At 37.7% G+C, this 24,060-nt stretch overlaps 2 protein-coding genes across 2 annotated transcripts in view; one reads left to right on the top strand and one right to left on the bottom strand.

Moving 5' to 3' along the window:
* Positions 1–24,060, bottom strand: part of LOC133524490 (phosrestin-2-like) — a 129,573-nt gene that overhangs the window by 45,399 nt on the left and 60,114 nt on the right. The window contains exons 4-5 of the mRNA XM_061860553.1: positions 19,133–19,253; positions 3,361–3,508 (exon numbers count right to left, since the gene is read on the bottom strand). Of these exons, the coding sequence (XP_061716537.1) occupies positions 3,361–3,508; positions 19,133–19,253 (269 nt within the window). The remainder of the gene's footprint in view (positions 1–3,360; positions 3,509–19,132; positions 19,254–24,060) is intronic.
* The window catches only part of LOC133524514 (estradiol 17-beta-dehydrogenase 8), a 229,910-nt gene that overhangs the window by 200,665 nt on the left and 5,185 nt on the right, over positions 1–24,060 (top strand). The window lies entirely within an intron of this gene.

The raw sequence follows: 24,060 nt of genomic DNA, 5'->3' as shown, positions 1-24,060 counted from the left end.
TGATGTTCAATATTTCGTTGGGTGAGAATACGTTTGGCCATACGCCACTTACATTGTTTTGCATGAGAGCGAAAAGAAGCACAAAACTTTTTTTGGTAAACGTTTTTTTTAGGAAATATATATTTAGGTACTATTTATAGTAGGTACCATACAAATATTTGAATGTGGTGGTAATCATAAAAGTATTTTTATTGTTGCCATATCCGTTTTTGATGAGTAAATGTTAAACGTACAAATTGTAACCTACAATGTATGACATTATGTATGACACAATGTTTAGGATATGTCACAACTTTTGTGATAATATTCTGTTAACAGTCAGTTAATTATCCTAGTAAAGTGCAGATATGGCACAACATTTTTGAAAAATACGTTTTTTTTAACCGAGTGTCAATTATACCATATATTTTGTTATTTTAGGAATCATTAAAAAACGATTTATTTCATAAATGGATATGGCATAGGTAAACGCATTCTAAGCCGACGATTTCTAGTACAGTTTTATAAATAGATTTTTCAATTCACAGAATAGATAAGTTCACCCTATTTCCTTTTGACCTTTCAACATCACAATACAAACGGTGGAATAGAAGAGCCACGTGTAGGGTGGAACGAAAAAATATTATTTTTATTTACTTCAATCCTGTATCGTCACACAAAAATAGTTTCACGTGTTTTTGTGCGAAATTTCAACATTATAAATCGACTTTTACATCACATATAAAGTTTAATATCTGAAAAGATAGTGCATAAAGTGGGTGGCAATGGGATGGGGTGGGGGATGGCAATTTGAATACCAACTTTTAGCATAATTTCATTTAACTAGTATTCAAACTCATAATGAACATTATTTATTTATTTAATCTTTATTTCACAATACATGAAGGTACAAATGGCGGACTTAATGCCTTAAGGCACTCTCCACCAGTCAATCAATGGGTTAAACCAGAAAGATTAAGTAGGTGCAGTGTCTTTTAAAGTAAATAAATTTGTAATCATGACTACATATGAATATGAAGTATATATTGATAAACTTACACATATACTAAAAAAAAAAAAAATCTTATAACAATCCTTAGTAATAATTTTACTTGTTATAACACATTTCGTTTTGTAATAGAATGTAGTACTAAATTTTAACGAATTGTCTGGTGACATAATGTTCTATGATATACTTGGTGTCAATCAAACTATAAAATTATAGAACAATCTACATATTCAATTTAAAGCTGGTCGCCGTTAGCTACGACGACGAGCGAAGCGAGGCACAACCATATGTCTCAGAAATGTGCTTGACCATTTTCACTAGGCGTATATATGCCTTCAACATTATGATGTTGGTTTTCATGAATAAAAAACGTTCTGGGTATAAAATAGTATACAAAGTGAACATTATACTGGTTGCCTGTTATGCAAATACATTATTATCCCACTAAACTATAATTACTTTCGATTGAAATTGTAATTTTCCTCTTCTTTTTTACTTTCTATCTATCTACACATGTATCCGGGCTGTAAAGCTCGCGCGTAAAAATAGCTTTTCATTCCCTTAACTTTGCGGTGTCTACAGGAAAGACACGAGTGAGTTAAGCATACAAAAAATGTTTATGACCCATTTACACCATTTACATAAATAAAACAAACACGTTTTATTGAATAAAAATTACTTTCAGCTTTCCAACTCTTAAAACATATGAAAATTAAGCACTTCTGGTTTCACGCGCACAATAGGATTTGAGTGTCATTGGATCGAATTAAATTAAAGCGAATACGGTGAGGCCGGTTCGGTTTTCAAAATTGATATAGTTTTTGTTTTATTTTGATACGATTTAGACAACGTATGCATCAGCAGTGTTGGTGGAACCTTATTTAGAATTGATAATATTGAAAATTAACCATTACAAATTTAACCGTAAACTGTAGTGTAATCATCCGTTACGGTTTACAGTTCGATTTGTAATTGTTTATTTTTAATATTTTCATTTCTAATTGATGTTCAGCCAACATTGCCAATCAGTGTGAGCCGCTAACATTAGATTAGATTAGTCGTCATAAAACCCCGTTACCAAATAAAATGAAAATCATTAAAAATAAGGGTTAAATAAATAATAAATGTATATTATAGGACGTTAATAAACAATTTAAAAAAAATATATTTGCAGGAAATCTTACCCAGATTGACCTAGCCCCAAAGCAAAGCTTGTACTATGGGTACTAGGCGACGATATATATATACGTATATAGAGAAATACATATTTATAAACATAGAAAATAACCATGACTCAGGAACAAATATCTGTGTTCATCACACAAATAATGCCCTTACCAGGATTCAAGCCCGGGGCCGCCTACTTCGTAAGCATATCTAATCAAAACCTTATCAAATTGTAAAACATAATCGGAATCGCAAATTTACGAATTTGAATATCGACGGTTGAATAAATTCGCGTTGAAACTTTGTGGCTGTTCAGACAAAATTGACGTGAAATATGATTGCCATTGTGAATCTTCAATTAGATTTCGAAATAGTAACAATGATAACTAACAATGCTGCCATCCTGTGAATGCATGTGGTTAAATCTGGCATAAAAGCGGTAGCCATTAGAAAACTCTTTCAAGTCTTTCAATTGTTTACTAATTCCAATACCTACTATTGTGGGTATGATTTAGTCTATTACATTGAAGCCGATGATCCTGGTAAGGGCATGTATTTGTGTGTTTGTTTTTTGGTATTTGTTCCTGAGTCATTGATGTTTCTATGTATTTAAGTATTTGTATAATTATTATGTACCTATATCGTTGTCTGAGTACCCACAAGCTTTCTTGAGTTTGCTGTGGGATCAATTTGTGTAAGAATTTCCCTATAATATTTATTTGTTTATTTGGTCCTAAATGCGTGAAATCAGAGTTTTCTTGGATTGCCAAACCAGACACTGGTGAAAAGGCATTTTCGGATTTTAATATAGATAATAATATTAATAATCCCAAAAAAAAGAAATTCAAAATGGCGGCCTTTTATTAAGACTTTGATTCTTAATAAGAGAAGTTGATCGCTAAAATTATAGATCTTACTCGTAGTGTTGTGTTCTTGCCGGTGAGTAAGGTTGCCAGATCTCAAAGAGGGTGCGTTGTGTTAGGGTCGGCAACGTGCATGTAACACCTCTGGAGTTGCAGGCGTCCATAGGCTACGGTAACTGCTTACCATCAGAATGGCCGTATGCTTGTTTGCCATCGGCGTAGTATAAAAAAATAATTTGCCACCAAAATTAAATCATCAACTATACATATTATGTTAAAACGATTAAGTACTTAAATGTTAACTAAATCTAAAATAAAAGATGCGTCACATGTAAAACTTACCGATGAAAGCCCGAACGTCATAAGAGGTCCCAATGGGCGCCCCGTGGTACTGCTTGGCTGGTACCAGCTGCACGCTAGGGGGCGCCAGCGGCGTGAGTTCCAGTTGAAAGGGGTATGCGTGGGCGCCCAAGCGCTTCATTAGGGCCTCCTGCAAACAATTAAACAAATGAATACCTAGGAGATACTTATAATTACACTGCCGTCAAAAAGTTTAAGACCAAACACAATTTTTAGTTTCATTTTCAAGAACACGTTTGATTGGTAACCCATTTGTCTTGCAAGAAGAGAATCTCAAGCATTCGGTAAAGATCTGTAGAGGCAACACAGCCAGTAAAGAACAGCAAGGTGTGTTGACCTGATCGAGCTTTAATGGGATGAACTCGCTTGTAGGGTCCGACATCAGCAAAACTCTATGGGAGATACTGCAACATAAGTGGAAATCTATAAGCCAAGACACGCTACTACATAAACTTGTAGAAAGTATGTCAAGATTACTCTGTAGTGGAAAAGCGTCAAGGATTTTTCGATGAGAAACTGTAATAAAAAAACTTAATATTATTATATATATGCCTTTTTAAATAAAATTCTGATTAATAATTTTTTTAACGCTTAATTTTTCGGATTGTAGGTATCTACTGCAAAGTAGTATTATCGTTAAAAAAAAATCATTTAAATGTTGATTATTTGCATATTCTGTGTTTGGTCTTAAACTTTTCGACTGCAGTTTAGCGTCGAATTATGATGCCTATAGATATTCGTGTCATCCACGATTACGCGCAGATTTGTCAAATTGACATGACACAAGTTAAGGCACGCGCCCTCGTGAATGACACGATCTTATACGAGTAATATGAAGAAGCTGTCATGTAACAAGTTTGTGGACGAATTTACAAAGTTTAGCACATTAATTTATTTAGAAATGCTACATTTCAGTAATAAAAATACATTAAAAACGTATTTCTGTAATTATTCTTTAAATTAACCAAAGACTGGTTAGGTCATTTTCCCAAAATCATTATTTCCTTGTAGCGTAATTTCCAGTCGCATTTTTTCCTATTCTTAATTTACACCAGACGTATTTATTCCTAACATGATTTTTCCATTCGCATATTTTCCCATTAGACAATTTAACTATTCTTAATTTACACTATACGTATTTATTCCTTGCATGATTTTTCCATGCGTAGATTTTCCCATTAGACAATTTATCCACAATCACCCAAATTGCGTACAGTTAGCAATATTGACGGAGCCCCGCTTGCGCGGGGCTCCTATTCTGTGCCGTTTGGCCTTCGGCCGTTTGAAGATACCTAACGAACCTAACCTACCGTTCAATTTTCACCGTCCCAATCCCAACACTCCCAACACCGACAATTTTGCAAGGAATAAAATACGTCTAGTGTAAATTAAGAATAGTTAAACTGTCTAATGGGAAAATATGCGAATGGAAAAATCATGTTAGGAATAAATACGTCTGGTGTAAATTAAGAATAGGAAAAAATGCGACTGGGAATTACGCTACAAGGAAATAATGATTTTGGGAAAATTACCTAACCAATCTAACCAAAAGAGACTTGATGAAGCTGTCATGGAGACCACCATTTGACGCGAGAGGTACTCGCATACTCTAAGGACAGTAACAAAATAAGTAAAGTACTTAATTTGACATTGACCACATACCTAAATGGGTTAAAGACAAACATACGTTTCTACCTATAAGACTTACTTGCACCATCCTACAAACCTGGGGTTAACAGGTTAACCCAGTGTCAAATAGTACTGGTCACCATGGTAACTCCAGGTTTAAACGGTTGACCTTGGGTTGCATAAAGATATTTGATCTTCAAAATAAACCGGATAGACTGGTCGAGTTAGACCAAGACAAGTCTGCAACAATTTTGATAGCACACAAAGTGCCAGTGTTATTTATACGTCATCATTTCATGTCGTATTCATACAAATTTAATGTTTAAAATAGGTACGTGTGCTTTCAATATCGTTGCAGTCTTACTCGTATCTTGATCTAACTCTAGTGGTATCAGTTTAAATAAAATGTTTTTTTTAATGCCGAAATTGTCGGTGTCAATTGTCAGTTAAATAGGTGCCTGATCTTGTTCTACTTGGTCATCGTGCTCCTAAGACGTCTTCTTAATATGTTAACTTATAAATAGTTACACGATTAAGTACAGTTTCACTGAAAAAATATCACAACATTCATAAAACATTTATAAATAATATATGAATTCGTCCACCAGCTCCGTTGCCGGTTGAGTGCACAGTGAACATTAATATACGTAGCGACCCTAATCAACGAGCAATTTGCACTCTATATGTGAAAAATATACGAGTATGCAGGAGTTTGAGATACTTGAGCACTTGGGACAGTAAAATATTTAAAAAATATGCGTTCATATTTCATTCACAAACTCAGATATTCGGAGCCTTTTCTGTGAAATTGTACACCAAACAATTTAACTTCCATTTCGATACAAAGTCAACGAATATAAAGCAAATCGAACGAACGAAACATTATTTTAATGATGATTTATTTTTCAATGTGTAATAGAGTGTAAAACCACCTTAATATATATATATAGTGTGGGGCTGCTTTTACAAACTGGTCTAAAGGGGCCCATTGTTTAACAGTCTGCCCCCGTAGTGTCGGAGAAAACTGGCTTAAGTTGACATCAATATTTTCCAGCTGCGCGAGTTTTTCGAACTACCCGCACGTGGTCTTTTTCATTGACTTGAACATTTTGCGCACTAGGGATGTTACTCTGTCGACACACAACACTAACGATATTCGATTTTTCGACTGTTGATATTAGTTCTCGCTTACATAATTATACTTATGACTGGATTCCTAGTGGATGAGATCCCCAAACCCTCGTCCCGATTGAAATTGCAATGTTTTATATGTGTTGTTCGCGTGTGTTTTACCAAAAATTTTGTCGAGTAGATTAGTAAGAGTGGTGGGAGAAGGCTTACCCGCCAGAAAAAATAGAATAAAATGGATTCACTTGACTAAATCACTGACCTACTCGACTCGACCAAACATTTTGGTGTTCAGACACGTAATACTCGCCACTCGAATAAATTACTAACGTATTGCGAACTAAAATGGCAGCACAGACCCCGCCATTCATTGGTGCGAAGCATTAAGAGCCCTTAATCCTTGGAGCGTTCTCCGATTTCACGAAATAACGCTCGATAGATGGCGTTGGCGCTCGGTACGCGAGCGCCGGCAACGCGACGCGCGTTTTTAATGCAGACTAGAATAATCTTGATAGTTTTCAATATAATTTCAAGCAACATTAATTTTAGTGTCATATGATATCATATGGGCACTCTTTATTTTATTGTATATGCACAGTAGTTTTTTTTTTTATGTACACTACTACTAAGTGTACAGACCACAGAGTGTACTATAACCCTTGCTCTTTATTCTGTCTCTTTCACACCAATGGAAAATGAAGAAGTTACTAAATGACTGCAGGTATAAATAAAGTATATTAGTGCGATAGAGAGACAGATAGTGTTTCGTTGTCGTATCGTAAACGATTGGCATGTTGGCCACACACTTGCTTAGTGCCTAGCCAAAATACCAATCGTTTGCGTATATTAGTGCGATAGAGAGAGAGTAGTGTTTCGTTGTCGTATCGTAAACGATTGGCATGTTGGCTACGCACCCATGATACCTAGCCAAGAAACCAATCGATTGCGCATATTAGTGCGATAGAGAGACAGATAGTGTTTCCTTGTCGTATCGTAAACGTTTGGCATGTTGGCTACGCACCCATGCTGCCCAGCCAAGATGCCAATCGTTTGTGCATATTAGTACGAGAGAGAGACAGATAGTGTTTCGTTGTCGTATCGATTGGCATGGTGGCTACGCACCCATGCTGCGTAGTCAAGATGCCAATCGTTTGCGCACATTAGTGCTATAGAGTTTCAGTGTTATTTGAAATCACGTTAGGGTTTGTATTATTATTTTTGACCCGAATGAAGTCCATCCAGGTTCTTATGATGGAGTCAGGAGTTGGTCACCAGAACTCCTAATCTACTCATTATAATTCCATCGTGCTTGGGCTCAAAAGATTTTCCCTGACGAACACCATCGCTCTAGATGAGGTCCAGGGTCTCATGACGGAGTCAGGAGTTGGTCACCAGAACTCCCCAGAACTCCTAATCTACTCATCATAACTCCATCGAGTTTGGGCTCAATAGATTTACCCTGATGAGCACCATCAATCTAGATGAAGTCCAGGGTCTCATGATGGAGTCAGGAGTAGGTCACTAGAACTCCTAATTTACTCATTATAATTCCATCGTATTCGAGCTCAATAGATTTGCCCTGACGAGTACCATCGATCTAAATGAAGTCCAGGGTCTCATGATGGAGTCAGGAGTTGGTCACCAGAACTCCTAATCTACTCATTATAATTCCATCGTGTTTGGGCTCAAAAGATTTGCCCTGACGAGTACCATCGATCTAGATGAAGTCCAGGGTCTCATGATGGAGTCAGGAGTTGGTCACCATAATTCCTAATCTACTCATCATAACTCCATCGTGTTTGGGCTCAATAGATTTGCCCTCACGAGCACCATCAATCTAGATGATGTTCAGGGTCTCATGATGGAGTCAGGAGTTGGTCACTAGAACTCCTAATCTACTCATTATAATTCCACCGTGTTTGGGCTCAAAAGATTTGCCCTGACGAGTACCATCGATCTAGATGAAGTCCAGGGTCTCATGATGGAGTCAGGAGTTGGTCACCATAATTCCTAATCTACTCATCATAACTCCATCGTGTTTGGGCTCAATAGATTTGCCCTCACGAGCACCATCAATCTAGATGATGTTCAGGGTCTCATGATGGAGTCAGGAGTTGGTCACTAGAACTCCTAATCTACTCATTATAATTCCATCGTGTTTGGGCTCAAAAGATTTGCCCTGACGAGTACCATCGATCTAGATGAAGTCCAGGGTCTCATGATGGAGTCAGGAGTTGGTCGCCAGAACTCGTAATCTATTTATCATAACTCCATCGTGTTTGGGCTCAATAGATTTACTCCGACAAGCACCATCAAATTACCATTATGATGAATAGATTAGGAGTTCTGGTGACCAACTACTGCGTCCATCATGAGACCCTCGACTTAATCTAGATCGATGGTACTCGTCAGGGCAAATCTTTTGAGCCCAAACACGATGGAGTTATGATGAATAGACTAGGAGTTCTGGTGATCAACTCCTGAGTCCATCATGAGACCCTGGACCTGATCTAGATTGATGGTGCTCGTCAGGGCAACTCTATTGAGCCCATACACGATGGAGTTATGATGAGTAGATTAGGAGTTCTGGTGACCAACTCCTGACTCCATCATGAGACCCTGGACCTCATCTAGATCGATGGTGCTCGTCAGGGCAAATCTTTTGAGCCCAAACACGTTGGAATTATAATGAGTAGATTAGGAGTTCTAGTGACCAACTCCTGACTCCATCATGAGACCCTGGACTTTATCTAGATTGATGATGCTCGTCAGGGCAAATCTATTGAGCCCAAACACGATGAGGTTATGATGAGTAGTTTAGGAGTTCTGGTGACCAACTCCTGACTCCATCATGAGACCCTGGACCTCATCTAGATCGATGGTGTTCATCAGGGCAAATCTATTGAGCCCAAACACGATGGATTTATGATGAGTAGATTAGGAGTTCTGGTGACCAACTCCTGACTCCATCATGAGACCCTGGACCTCATCTAGATCGATGGTGCTCATCAGGGCAAATCTTTTGAGCCCAAACACGTTGGAATTATAATGAGTAGATTAGGAGTTCTAGTGACCAACTCCTGACTCCATCATGAGACCCTGGACTTTATCTAGATTGATGATGCTCGTCAGGGCAAATCTATTGAGCCCGAACACGATGAGGTTATGATGAGTAGATTAGGAGTTCTGGTGATCAACTCCTGACTCCATCATGAGACCCTGGGCCTCATCTAGATTGATGGTGCTCGTCAGGGCAACTCTATTGAACCCAAACACGATGGAGTTATGATGAGTAGATTAAGAGTTCTGGTGACCAGCTCCTGACTCCATCATGAGACCCTGGACCACATCTAGATTGAAGGTGCTCGTCAGGGCAACTCTATTGAGCCCAAACACGATGGAGTTATGATGAGTAGAGTAGGAGTTCTGGTGACCAACTCCTGACTCCATCATGAGACCCTGGACCTCATCTAGATCGATGGTGCTCATCAGGGCAAATCTTTTGAGCCCAAACACGTTGGAATTATAATGAGTAGATTAGGAGTTCTAGTGACCAACTCCTGACTCCATCATGAGACCCTGGACTTTATCTAGATTGATGATGCTCGTCAGGGCAAATCTATTGAGCCCGAACACGATGAGGTTATGATGAGTAGTTTAGGAGTTCTGGTGACCAACTCCTGACTCCATCATGAGACCCTGGGCCTCATCTAGATCGATGGTGTTCATCAGGGCAAATCTATTGAGCCCAAACACGATGGAGTTATGATGAGTTGATTAGGAGTTCTGGTGACCAGCTCCTGACTCCATCATGAGACCCTGGACCTCATCTAGATTGATGGTGCTCGTCAGGGCAACTCTATTGAACCCAAACACGATGGAGTTATGATGAGTAGATTAGGAGTTCTGGTGACCAGCTCCTGACTCCATCATGAGACCCTGGACCTCATCTAGATTGAAGGTGCTCATCAGGGCAACTCTGTTGAGCCCAAACACGATGGAATTATAATGAGTAGATTAGGAGTTCTAGTGACCAACTCCTGACTCCATCATGAGACCCTGGACCTCATCTAGATCGATGGTGTTCGTCAGGGCAAATCTTTTGAGCCCAAACACGATGGGATTATAATTAGTAGATTAGGAGTTCTGGTGACCAACTCCTGACTCCATCATGAGAACTTGGACTTCATCCGGGTCAAAAATAATAATGCAAACCCTAACGTAATTTCAAGTGAAAATGCGTTTTTCAGAAAATCGCAGCCAAATAACACTAGACCTTACTCATAGTGTTGTGTTCCTGCCGGTGAGTAAGGTTGCCAGAGCTCAACGAGGGGCGGGAGGGGGTTAGGGTCGGCAACGCGCATGTAACTCCTCTGGAGTTGCAGGCGTACATATGCGGGCCGTATGCTTGTTTGCCACCGACTTAGTATTAAAAAAAAAGTAACACTGAAAATCCATCAATAAGCGAGTCTGTTAGGCATACTGTAAAAAATGAACTTTTATTAAGATTTTCTAATCGCAGTATATAGCACTTCTCGGAACTCCGTAGCTGATTACGATCGCAACGAATGCCTGACAATCGAGAACAGGTCCGTCCTCTAAGCGCGCTCCGCGCGGACTGAGAGCGGGGCGTCGCTGCTGCGTGATTTATACGTGTTTAAAAAAAATATAAATTTACGGCAATGTAGGTCCCACAGTTACGATTTTTTTTTTATAGGTTAACATAAAGTTACAGTTTGCTATAATATTATTTTTAAAGCAAAATATGCGTACAATTTGCGGAAATAAAATATAATAAAACCCTGTTTTCGCCAAAAAAATGAAGAAAACTCGGAAGGTATTTTATCAGTTTTTTCAAATGAATCTTCGATTGTTAATCATTCCAGCCCCTCGTACGAGATATGTTGAATCAAATTGTAGTCATTCATGTACCAAATGATTCTTGTTTATAGCAAAATTGCGAACCGAAACGCCACATCTCACTGCAAAATTTGGAAAAGACTCCCAAAAAACCTCATTAAAAAAAAGGTTTAAAAGAGAAAATGAAAATTTGAACTGTTGGAGCCCCTAGTTTAGGAAACGATTATTTAAGTACGTTATCAGTTTTTGAATAAATACTAATAGTTACGTCGTAATCTTGAATGAAAAAGGAAGCATTTTACAAAATACGCTCGTCTGTAGGAATAAGGACTCTTAAGTCATGATTCCATTTTTACAAGCTTTTATTTAACTTGCCCTGTTAGCTGTTAGTATGTATGGGACAAATCTTGCAAGTTAAAATTGACCCACTTCCCGGTTTCCGATGAAGCTGAAAATTTGCATACATGTGTAAGTCGGGTGACAATGCAATATTATGGTACCATCAAGCTGATCTGATGGAGACAGGAGGTAGCCATAGGAACTCTGTGATAAAACAACGCAACCTAATTGTGTTTGGGGTTTTTAGAATTGTCTCGATGAGTATTAGTTGTCTGTGAAAAAAAAGTACAGTCAGCAATAAAAGCTTGTACCAAAAATGATTTTTTTGCCAAAAACTTATTAAATTTAAGCCACTAGATGGCAGACGATACTATGCGAAATAGAGCCAGCGTTTAGTGTAGCACCTGCTTGGAAGCGTGAATCGTTTTTTCTTTCGACTCAGAGGGCCTATCGCGAACCACGTTCGACGTGTTGCCTATCCCTGTCACGCTTACGTACGAATTCACAAGTGCGACAGAGAGGCGACACGTCGAACATGGTTCGCGGTAGGCCCCCAGGTCACGAGATGGCAGACACTCCGCACGGTCTCTAACTGTAGCTGTACCAATAAATTAACTGTCTAATTACTTTAAATAAATTATTTAACATAAATAAACCACCATTCAAGACTTCCAGACAGTGTTCTATTGAAAACTACTACACAATGGAGGTAATTTGTACTAGTATTAGGACTTTGAAACGCTATTAAGTCTGGGGCCGCAGAAAGGTTATATTTTGGCCTACGCCACAATAAATATTAAATTTTATATACCTAGTGTATGAATTATGCGTGGGTTGTCGAGGTTGTTAAAATGTATTACTTCGTCGCAATTATTAATAAATGGCTAGTTTTTGCTCGAGCTTGGGACAGAATACAAAATAGTGTAAAAAATATATAGTTTCAATAAAAATATATGTGCTAAGTATAGTTACAAATTAGTTGCCGATATTTTAAGAGTTGGTACTTTACATTGACACAATTGACTTTGAATAGAAATTAGGGAAACTTTTCATATGATTTTTTGTTTAGTTGCGTAGATATTTTATCAATGTTTTCCATTACGCAACAAAACAAAATCTATTTAAAAATAATCATCATGTGCATTTAACTGACAAGATGTTTAACACTTTCTGTCATGTCAATAATTGTTTGTCTTAAATGTCATAATCAACATGTCATTCGTATTTTCTCCAATAAAAAACATGCTCCAGGAACCGAGTATTATTCCTAGGTTAGGTTAGGTTATTAGGTTAGGTAGGCGTAGGAGGCACATGTTAACAATCACTATTTTTAAGTCGGTGTTTTATGTATATTAATGTAACCATGGAATACGTGTTTAGAAATAAATTATGTTTAATCTCAAAATATATTCCATTGGATTTATATTTTGTCAAAGATTATTTTTACTCGTATTTACTCTAAAGGGGCCCACTGGTTACCAGATCGCCGGACGATATCGGCCTGTCGCGAATAACCATTGAGGTACAGTCAAGTGTAAAAATATGGGTGTACACATCTTACTCAAAAATAAGTCCCATAGCATCTTATTCACGTGTAATAAGAGCGTAGTACCATATTTATGAGACGATTCTTTCGATACATATTTTTGCACTTGACTGTACCTATAGTACCAGAGGCGGCATCTCTAACAAAATGTTTAGTACGTCTCCGACTACTGGCGAGATGGCACTGACGCATGTAACAAAAAAAATTGTAAATGTAAAAATCTAATAAGTAAAGGGGCCAGTAGTCAGCCTTTTAACAAAATGTATATGATCAAGATTGGTTCACCAATTGACCAATTAGAACTATTATTATTTTTACTCTTCAGGAATTTAATAAAGTTTAACTTATGTAAACAATGAAACGGTATGGTATTTCTCTTTTGGAAATATTTTATTAAATATAATGAAAGAGTCGTTTTGCCAGTAATCAGCTCCCGTTATACCAATAAACAGACTTTAAGTACCCAGTGTCCAGCCATCCGATTATAGCGGCTGACTAGTGGGTTCTGTCGGAGTTCCGTGATCTCAGTGTCCAGTGGTCAGCCACAGGTTGACTACTGGGTATTAAATATTTATTCTCTTTTAGTCATTAATAATCACTATATTATATGTGTATGTTTATTTTCAAGCTTTTTTTAGTATATTTTTGGTTTTGATCTTTTAACTAAAATATGAGTATGACTGAAGATATGGCCACTTAATGGGCATATTAACCGTAGAGATTTTTCACAATGTTATTTTTTCTTTTTCCTTTTAGAATATGGCTCCACGATAGGGTTCAAAACAGATCCGAGGAAATTGGGCAGAGTCTGATATGATATCTGCAATAGCAGCTGTTAAAAGTGGTGTCATGAAGGTTTTATCTGCTGCGAGCACTTCGCCGATATCTTAAAGATAGATTTTTTTTGTTCGGAGGTGATTTTTTTGTTCCTTTATTTGATAAAACAAGTTGTTTAAATAAATTCATTTTATTTATATCACTCAATTCCCTCACAAATAGAAATTACCTCCGTGTCCAGTTCATACCGTTAATACTGCCATCACCTGGCCATATTCACATACACTGTCGGAAATATGGCCGTTTTGCCTAGGCGTTTTCGTGCCTGCGATAAATTACATAAATAAATACACTATCAAATATGTTAGGACTTGTAACTTCTACTGTTATACAGTGCGATATATATAGTGTCAAACCTTAACGTGGCCATATCCGACCTTAAGGTTTGACACTATATATATCGCACCTTATTAATCGTTACCTCGTAAGTTTTTGTAGTGTTTTTCTTATATTTAAAGAGTATATTATGCTATAAACGCGATTTGATCAAAATTACTACGAGTACGAGAGTCTAGCCTGCCTAGTACCTACGTAGTACACGTAAGTCAGTGTGAATAACATACATTGACAGGCCGATATCGTCCGGGGAACTGGTAATCAGTTGGCCCCTTAAAATATATCGCTATGTTTAGAACGGAGTATTAGAATAGAATCATTTATTGCCTGTCAAACAGTTATAAAGGTGGTACGGTCACGTCTGAAAATATCGATACGAAAAAAGTGCCAAAAATATGCATACACGACTTTATTGTCCATATATTAAGGATGTGTATACATACTTTTGGCACATTTTTCGTATCGATATTTTCAGACGTGACTGTACAAAATATGTGGTTAGTTCAAGAGACGCCCTGTAAGGACACATCGTGTATATTAATACATCGTTTTCTTTTTTATACTAGTATGTAGTTAGATATAGCTATATACAATATATTGTATTGATTTATGTGTCTGTTCTTTTATAAATTATGTTTTCTTACGGTTCGCTAATTTAATTGAGTCACGTTTTAGCGGCCTGACACTGTTAGAGCAAAGAGGATTGGACAATTGTTGACAGGACTTGAGGGATGTTTGAATGGAATGTGACGGTTCTCTGTCGAGCAAAAATTATATTTGTCAGCGGAGGCTGATTTTTGTATTGAGATTTATTTATTGTGTTATGTAATAGTAATTAAAGTGTTTAAATATATATAGTGTTTTCCTGAGATTAGTCTACAGGTGAGCGAAGTTCTCACACCATTTTATAAGAGAAGCAATCGAAAATGGTGCAATTTCGCTGGCATACTTAGAAACGAAGCGAATGGTTGCTGATGTCTTGACAAAAGCCGTTGTTAGAGAGAAGCATGAGTTTTGTCGTAGAGAGATGGGTGTGTGTTGAAGGCTGTTCGTTAGTGAGAGTGAAAGGAACCAGGAGAGTTTGGATGAGGATAGAATGTCTGAGGGAAAACAATTGAGGAGGAGTGTTAGAGCAAAGAGGATTGGACAATTGTTGACAGACTGGCTGGTTTGAATCTTGAGGGATGTTTGAATGGAATGTGACGGTTCTCTGTCGAGCAAAAATTATAATTGTCAGCGGAGGCTGATTTTTGTATTGAGATTTATTTATTGTGTTATGTAATAGTAATTAAAGTGTTTAAATATATATAGTGTTTTCCTGAGATTAGTCTACAGGTGAGCGAAGTTCTCACACCATTTTATAAGAGAAGCAATCGAAAATGGTGCAATTTCGCTGGCATACTTAGAAACGAAGCGAATGGTTGCTGATGTCTTGACAAAAGCCGTTGTTAGAGAGAAGCATGAGTTTTGTCGTAGAGAGATGGGTGTGTGTTGAAGGCTGTTCGTTAGTGAGAGTAAAAGGAACCAGGAGAGTTTGGATGAGGATAGAATGTCTGAGGGAAAACAATTGAGGAGGAGTGTTAGAGCAAAGAGGATTGGACAATTGTTGACAGACTGGCTGGTTTGAATCTTGAGGGATGTTTGAATGGAATGTGATGGTTCTCTGTCGAGCAAAAATTATAATTGTCAGCGGAGGCTGATTTTTGTATTGAGATTTATTTATTGTGTTATGTAATAGTAATTAAAGTGTTTAAATATATATAGTGTTTTCCTGAGATTAGTCTACAGGTGAGCGAAGTTCTCACAGACACTCAGGACAATACCTTAGCTTGAGCCCTAAAGCCCATCCGCTCATAAGCAGCAAAGTAAATTCTATATTCTATTCATAGTATAGAATTTTCATAGAATACAAACTCATAGAATGAAAGTGAGATTGCAAAGCAAGGATCGCAAGAACGCATTGAAATGGCAACAATTGTACTACTCACTATTGAAAACTGAACAAGCGTGTTTTGTGGACTACATCCATCAGAGCTGGCATTCTGGAATTTCTCTCTCTTCTCTTTCTAAGTAAATTATAAATAAAATACATAAGTACTATGGGGCATTGTTACATAAATCAACCTAGTCGCCTAGACGCCCGCGCGAAAGACAGCTTGTGCACAAATCACGCGAGGTTTTTTCGGCTACTTTTTGACCCCCTCCCCCTTGGTGATATTTGGTGTGGATCTTGGGTACCCCCCGTCCCCCACATAACCTCATGTCATATGTATTATTTTGTCATTTTTTCATTCTACCGTATATTAAGATAAACAGTATTGTATATAGTAAATATTTATTTATTTACTTAATCTTTATTGCACAATACATGCAGGTACAAAGGGCTGACTTAATGCATAATATTGTTTATTTTTCAAAATTTGCTCATAATTTCGTAAAATAGTCAGCCTATTTTGAAGCGCGAAGTGTAGATTATGTTTAACGAAACCGAAAAAAATGATCTAGTCATGTGGTAGATATTTTTTCTTAGTTTCATTCACTGTAGAAAAATACACGTAAGATATCCTTATACCCCCCCCACTCCCAACGTGATCCGTCATGATTTTTCCCTCCAATCAAACTTCGCGTGATTTGTGCACAAGCCCTAACTGCCTAATCCATTAAAATTCAAATATCGGTTTGATGTTAGGTTTTTTTTCTCCTTCCTCGCGTTGTCCCGGAATTTTTCCCAGGCTCATGGGAGCCTGGCGCCGCTTGCCAACTAACTCCTAGAAGACTGCCATCTGACCTTCCAACCCAGAGGGTAAACTAGGCATTGGGATTAGTCTGGTTTCTTCACGATGTTTTCCGTCACCGAAAAGCAACTGGTAAATATTAAATGATATCTCGTACATAAGTTACGAAAAACTCATTGGTACGAGGCGGGGATTGAAGCCGCGACCTCCGGATTGCATATCGTATGCTCTTACCGCTAGGCCACCAGCGTTTCCTCTTACCGCTAGGGCACCAGCGCTTCAGTTCAGGTGCCCGTTTGAATTAGCCTGGCGGTCTTTTCAAGCTATTTTTCCTCGTCTGTACTAAAATGTTTATATTTTCCCACTTTTACTGCACAATAAACACTCTCTAAGAGTTTTGCTACGTCAACTCCTAGCACAATGGCATTCTGTTCACGGACGGATTCAAACCTTGTCGCCTTAATATTAAGGTCGATATCAGATTGACCATGTCCTATAAATGAACCATAACAGAAGTTGGCGAGATGTTTAGAGATCCGTGAGAAAATGCAACAAATAAAGGACCTTTTATAGTGGAGTAAAGCATTATTCAGCGAGGGTTAAGTACAATCATAACGATTTCCTACCGGAATAAATTCGTGACAAAACTATTACATTAATTTTTATACATACTTATTGACATATTTCTTCACATGTGAAACGCGGTCGGCAAATCCTCCCACTTTGTCGCTTGCCATAAGAACGAGGTTTGCATGTATCATTATACGAATAACCTGACAAGGCGTCCTTATGGCAAGCGACAAAGTAGGTCGTTTTGCCGGCCGCGGTCACATATTTTAATAAACAAACATATAACCCAAACTTAGTAGCTAAACTATGTAAATATATTAAAATTAACTTCATTAAAAATTCTATAAAACTAAAAGTAATTTCGAAAGTTGGCCCCTGGTGCATAGTGCCGGGGATGCTGGCAGTATTTCCCCGCTGAATTGCAGTGCTATGACATTGTGTTGAGCGAGGAAGCTGCCAGCTGTTTTGTCACTGGTGATGTAACGTAGAGCAGCCGTTTGGCTTCATTGAGGAACAAACTTTGACAGTCGCACTTTTGATATTTGACAAGCAATCTTCTACTTTGTAGATCTGTGATTATTTTATGACACAGATCAAAAATGATATTAAGATACTTAGTAACTAGCTAAAATAGACCCTTGAGGCATTGTACCGTGGATGGCGGCATAGCTCTTCGGTCCACGTCACCAGTTACGTATTGAACCAGACGCTTCGCGATTTCTGCAAAAAAATTGTGCGCGCTGGGACCCCATGGACCTAGAGTTTCAACACTGACTGATCAATAATTACACCATTTCTGCACCATTAAGAGTCCTTATTCCTACAGACGAGCGTATTTTGTAAAATGCTTCCTTTTTCATTCAAGATTACGACGTAACTATTAGTATTTATTCAAAAACTGGTAACGTACTTAAATAATCGTTTCCTAAACTAGCGGCTCCAACAGTTCAAATTTTCATTTTCTCTTTTAAACCTCTTTTTTAATGAGTTTTTTTGGGAATCTTTTTCAAATTTTGCAGTGAGATACTAACCAAACTCAAATCTCTTTTCTGATTGCAGCTCGATTTAGCAAAAATTGCAGTACTAAGCTAACCTTACTTTTTTTCCCGATGAACCATTTCTTTTAGGATCACAGTACCTACCGAACCTAAATATCTTGTAGGTATGATAGCAGATTCAATTCGCAAATCAATTCTGCTATCATACAAGATATTTAGGTTCGGTTGGTACTGTGCAATAATTACATTTTATTTCTGATTTAATAATCAAACTGTTAAAATGTAGTAACGAAATAATTCTGACCTGTTTCTATCGCCGGGAACCGTCTAAATATTTCTAAAATATTTGTACTGTCTATAAAATCTACGGAATGGTAGGTAATTGAAATTCAAATTCACGCTTGATGGATTCACAGAGCGGGAAAAATTTACGATTTAGCCCTCTCTGCAATTTTACGTTTGCTAAGAAAATTAAATATGAAACGGCGAAACATTTAAAGCCAAGCATTTTCAACCCAACTCATTTAATAACTTTTAAAATTGTGGGTTGTTTGATGTGAATTTGTAAAACTTACAAAAGGTACTTACTGTGCTTATTTGGGTAAAAGACCCTTAACTTAACTCTTAACTCTTCATGTAACTCTGGGCGAATCTTAAAAGTTCTTCTTCACATACGTCATTGAAATTGAGAATAATAATTATCTAGTTGACTACGGAACCCTAAACATTAAGACAACATGTCTTTATGTATTATAATATGTAGTTTACTTTAGTACCTGTAAAGCCGTGCTTGGTTCCCTCTGGTGGTTGCAGTTCAGGGGCCACACTTGCGCGAGGCTCATGATGGCCTCGTTGCAGAACTTCAGGCCCATCACCTCTTCGTCTTCTCGTCCATATCTGTAACAATTTTTTTTTTTATATGGTTGCTTTTCCTATAAATCACCCACATTTTTATATTGTAGATAAAATCCCACCTAATCATAATCTCTTATGAATATGCTGAAAGTATAATTATTTTTTTGTCTAGTAGGTACGCCTAATAAAAATTCCTGTAGTTAACACTTTTACAGTTACAGAGAATAAATAAATAACTTTGGTACAAAATAACTTTAAAAATGAAACTACTTATCCTTACCGTTGTCAAACAAACCGTTGTCTAACAGTTTGATTAAGTAAGTCTGCCCAAAATCACAGATCACTTGTCTATTAGGCGGAGTATATGTATACGTAAAATCGAGGTCACCCGAGGTAATAAGTTAAAAGTTAAAAAGCCTACGTGGTGACCGCAGACTTAGGTTGTCTGGAAGAGATCGCTTTTTAGCGATAAGACCGCCTGTTGTTACCTAATTATAATTTATGTCCTTTTTTGTCTACTCTTTTTCAATATGTGGTGCACAATAATAGTATATTGCGTATTAAGGGCGGTTAACATGAATTTATGAAAGAAAGCGCTGGTGGCCTAGCACTAAGAGCGTGTGACTCTTCCGGAGGTCGCGGGTTCAAACCAATGAGTTTTTTGGAATTTATGTACGAAATATCATTTGACATTTACCAGTCGCTTCTCGATGAAGGAAAACATCGTGAGGAAACCTGACTAATCCCAACAAGGCCTAGTTTACCCTTTGGGTAGGTCTGGGTCACTTTCGTAAAAACTTAGCGCCAACGCCAATTCTAGGGATTAGTTATCAAGCGAACCCCAAGTTCCTATGAAATGATTATTATAACAAGAATTTATGAAGAAGTGTTAATTAAGCCCGAAGCCGACATAATTAAAAAATATCCCCACGAGCACAATGAAATTAAAAAAATCTATTACGCCCGTGGGCATAATATAACTCATTTCATCTCTCTCTGTTTACAAGCAAGTGTGATTAACAGAATATTACTTGTTATTAAATTCTTCATAAGTGGAGTCTTTAAATGGTAGTCTATGCCCCAAACTAAAAGCGTGTCTGGGAGGCTAAGAGAACATGAAACCATTTCCGCTCATGGCCACTAAATGAATACTAATAGACGTGAATTTAACAAACCATTAGTTTTCCATTTATTAAGGACCGAAAACAAATTGAGGCGGGGATTTTCAGACGGGTTACATATATTTATATAGGGGAGAGCGGGGACAAATGTAACAACAGGTCGAAAGTAACAATAGGGTTGTTTCCATCTACATATCTTAGGGCAGAATTGTATCCTAATAAATTCTTTTGGATTATAAGAACATGTTAAACTACTTTTAGGGGACCTGTAATAACCATATTTTTGTAAATATTGAATTTAAAATACCTTTTGGCACACGTCATGTGACCAAACGTCATTGAACATTCTGATGACGTCACAACTCTCGGATTGACACTGTTGACAGTTAGGCGATAGACGACAAATGACAAATGTCAGTTGACAGTTCGTATCTTCTACGGCGTATGTAGTGTCAAACCGTAAACTGTGACATCACACAATTTTCAAAGTGCGTTTTGGGCGCGAAAGTATCTGTCAAAATATATTTTGTTAATTTAACATATTTAAAGCCGTTTTTAGTATAAAAGTTGAATTTTAGGGCAACTTTTAGTTAATATAGAACGTAATACGAGCGTTTCAAAAAATTGGAAACAACCCTATTGCTCTGTAGGCTTAGCCATTCGTCAAAACATCGCTTCGATGCCCTCAGGTGGTAGCCGGTGGCGCCCCCCTCACTTTCATTCAGTAGAATAAAAACGCGCTCCACGCGCTGTGAGGTTGTGTAAGAGGATGAAAGGTGTTTTAAGAATTAAAAGTAAGTTTTTTGATGTTTAGTAATTTAATGTTTACGTTATATTAAAAGCATTACCTATATTCATCTGAATATTTCCATGTTGATTCTTAATTCGATTGATTGCAGTGTTACCATTCGTTTTCCTCTGGCACGTTTCGTTTCAAGGTTATCTTTCATGTTTTCACAAGGAGTTTTCTAAGTTGTCTAAATTGTTTCACTTACTGTGAGGCTTAGTAAATTTGTGTAATTATGTCCTATAATATTTATTTATTTTATTTAACCCATTAATATATTTTGTTACTCCATAAAGGCATCGAAAGATAATATTGTTAAGGATTATTGCGTTATTGCACTCACGGTGTATATTATACCACTTTCGCCCTTGAGCGAAAAATGGAAAAAGAAATCTTTATTGTCGGTGTCGGCTCTGGCGAAAGTAAAAATGCCTTTGCACATAATAATTTTACGCATGAAATCTGAAATTGTAACAAGATACCATTTATATCTGACATAAACTTTAGTATGCATCGTTTTACAACCTAAAGTTTTTAGTACGCTAAAGATCTATAAAAATGAGTCACTCATGGATGTTTATAGACATATTTACTAGATTTCATTTTTGTGGCATGTAGGTTATAGATGGTTGTCGTTGAGATTCAAGATGGCGGAGACGTCTCGAGAACAGTTTTTTGTATTTTGCTCATTAATGTTCTGCGAGCACACTTCAAAGTTATTACAAGGACACTTGACATTGGCAAAATCATCATATATTTGATGGAGGCCATATTGTAAAAAAAGAAGAAGGATATAGATATTCGCGGGCTTGGTTTCTGCAACTCGACGTCATATTATCGCGCCTATATGTTTCCTGTGTTACCAAAACTCCATAACGTAGAATCATATATCCATATTGTAGATATATATTAATATCATTTTCTGCCCTCCGGGCGGAAAGCGTCAACTTTGCTCCCGCTGCGCTAAACGAAGTTGCTGCTTTCCGCCACCGCCGAGCAGAAAAATGGTATGTGCACCACGGGAGGAAACGTAGGACATTCCATCCCGCATGTTTGCCACCCTCGCCTTCGGCTCGGGTCACAATTTTACACGCGGCACGCAATTTCCTACTTTTCCTCCCGTGGGACACAAATAACTATTCTTTTTCTCGTTAGAATGGAAGAAATGAATAGAAAATAACGATATTCTGAGTAGATTCACAGCAAGTGTCACAAATAAAAAACTGCCATTTTTGAGACTACCTACTGTATTTTGTTGTTAAAACCTTAGTTAACCTCAAAAGTTACTTAGTAAGCGCTATTAGTAGTTTTTTAATGAACTTGAAACTGAGAGGGGACGATTCAACTTCTTGCCAACTTGTTCTAATTAGAGTTCCCAACTCTACCGGCAATGGACTTGGAAAAGTTCTGATACTTTACGTTTAATACTTTGTATGTAGACACAATAGACTTAGTAGTTAAGTCTATTGTGAGTAACTCACCATGTATACCTTATATATATTAATACTAAACAGAGTAATTACCTGTTAATATTTTATTTATTTTTCAAATAAATAAGGTATTGTGCAAAACTGTAACCGCAACAGTTTTTGGATTTTTTGCACGTAACAGATCGACCACGAGACACACGCTATTTGCATGCATGCTTGACAATGACGCCAACCGTCATACATCGGTACAAGCAATACCGTCTTTATCATAATACACGGGGCCCGTGCCCAGGGCCCCCATCCTCAGGAAGCCCCGAAGGACAGACAGTAACATTACATTTGACCACCCATAATAAAAAATCATAGTAGAAAAATGTTAGTTTAATTCGCTTTCTTTTCTTTTCAAAAGGGCCCCAAATTCTTATGTGGACAAAAGTATGGCGGTAGGGTAGGCGTCAGCTTCAAGCGTTTTGTCGCCCGGGTTAGCGGTTGCGCTCTTGACGGTTCAAGAACTTGCATGCAATAGGGAGTATTACTGCAATGTTACCAGAGGGCAGCACTAGCACCTTTCATAAACCATGAAGTAACTTATACATACTGTGCCTTAAACTGTTTTTTGATATTTTTTTACAGAGAATAAAATATGACATTGATGCTCAAGACGGTTTGTTTACAAAGGGCCTACCGGGGAGAGCGAAAATCGAAATTTAGTTTTCTGCCTCTTCATCGCTCGAATATTATGTGATAGAGAGTTTAGATAACGAAATTTTGATTTTCTTGTTTCACGGTAGACTCTCATCTGTGATGGACTGTGGTAGTGGCGCCCCCTACGCAGTTTCGTGTAATATTTCCTATTAGCATTACATTGTGGTATTAGGTCGATCGACCGAATTCATTGTACTTTGTATCGAATAATTGTCTAAATAGGGCGTTATACCAAAGGCCAGGCCACACCAGTACATCTCGTCTACTGTACGTTTCATGATGGCTTGCGTTGCCTGCCACATTCCATACGGGTGCCTAAGCCACACGCGATGTACTGCGGGAACCGGAGCCACACTGCTTTACACAAAAATGCTATGTGCAGAATCTATGGTAACCTCGAACCCTCTGATAATGTCCATCTTCTTCCTCCTGCCCTTATCCCACGTTATGTGGGGTCGGCACAACATGTTCTACTCTTCTATTCTCCTCTATCTTTCATCACTTCAGCACTCACTCCTTTCTTTCTCATATCCTCTTTCACACAATCCATCCATCGTTTTTTTTTGGGTCTACCATCCGCTCTCCGTCCATCAACATTCATTCCTAACATTATTTTGCCTATATGGCATTAATCCCTCCTCATTAAATGCCCATACCACGCTAACCTACCACTCCTTACCTTCTCCGCTACCGGTGCTACTTTCAAACTTCCCCTTATATACTCATTCTTAATCCGATCCTTTCTCGTCGCTCCACACATCCATCTCAACATTCTCATTTCCGCTGCGTGTACTCTTCTTTCATCC

The sequence above is a fragment of the Cydia pomonella genome, chromosome 1 (genome assembly GCF_033807575.1).
Source record: "Cydia pomonella isolate Wapato2018A chromosome 1, ilCydPomo1, whole genome shotgun sequence".
Lineage (NCBI taxonomy): Eukaryota > Metazoa > Arthropoda > Insecta > Lepidoptera > Tortricidae > Cydia > Cydia pomonella.
This window is presented reverse-complemented; position numbering and strand designations above follow the sequence as displayed.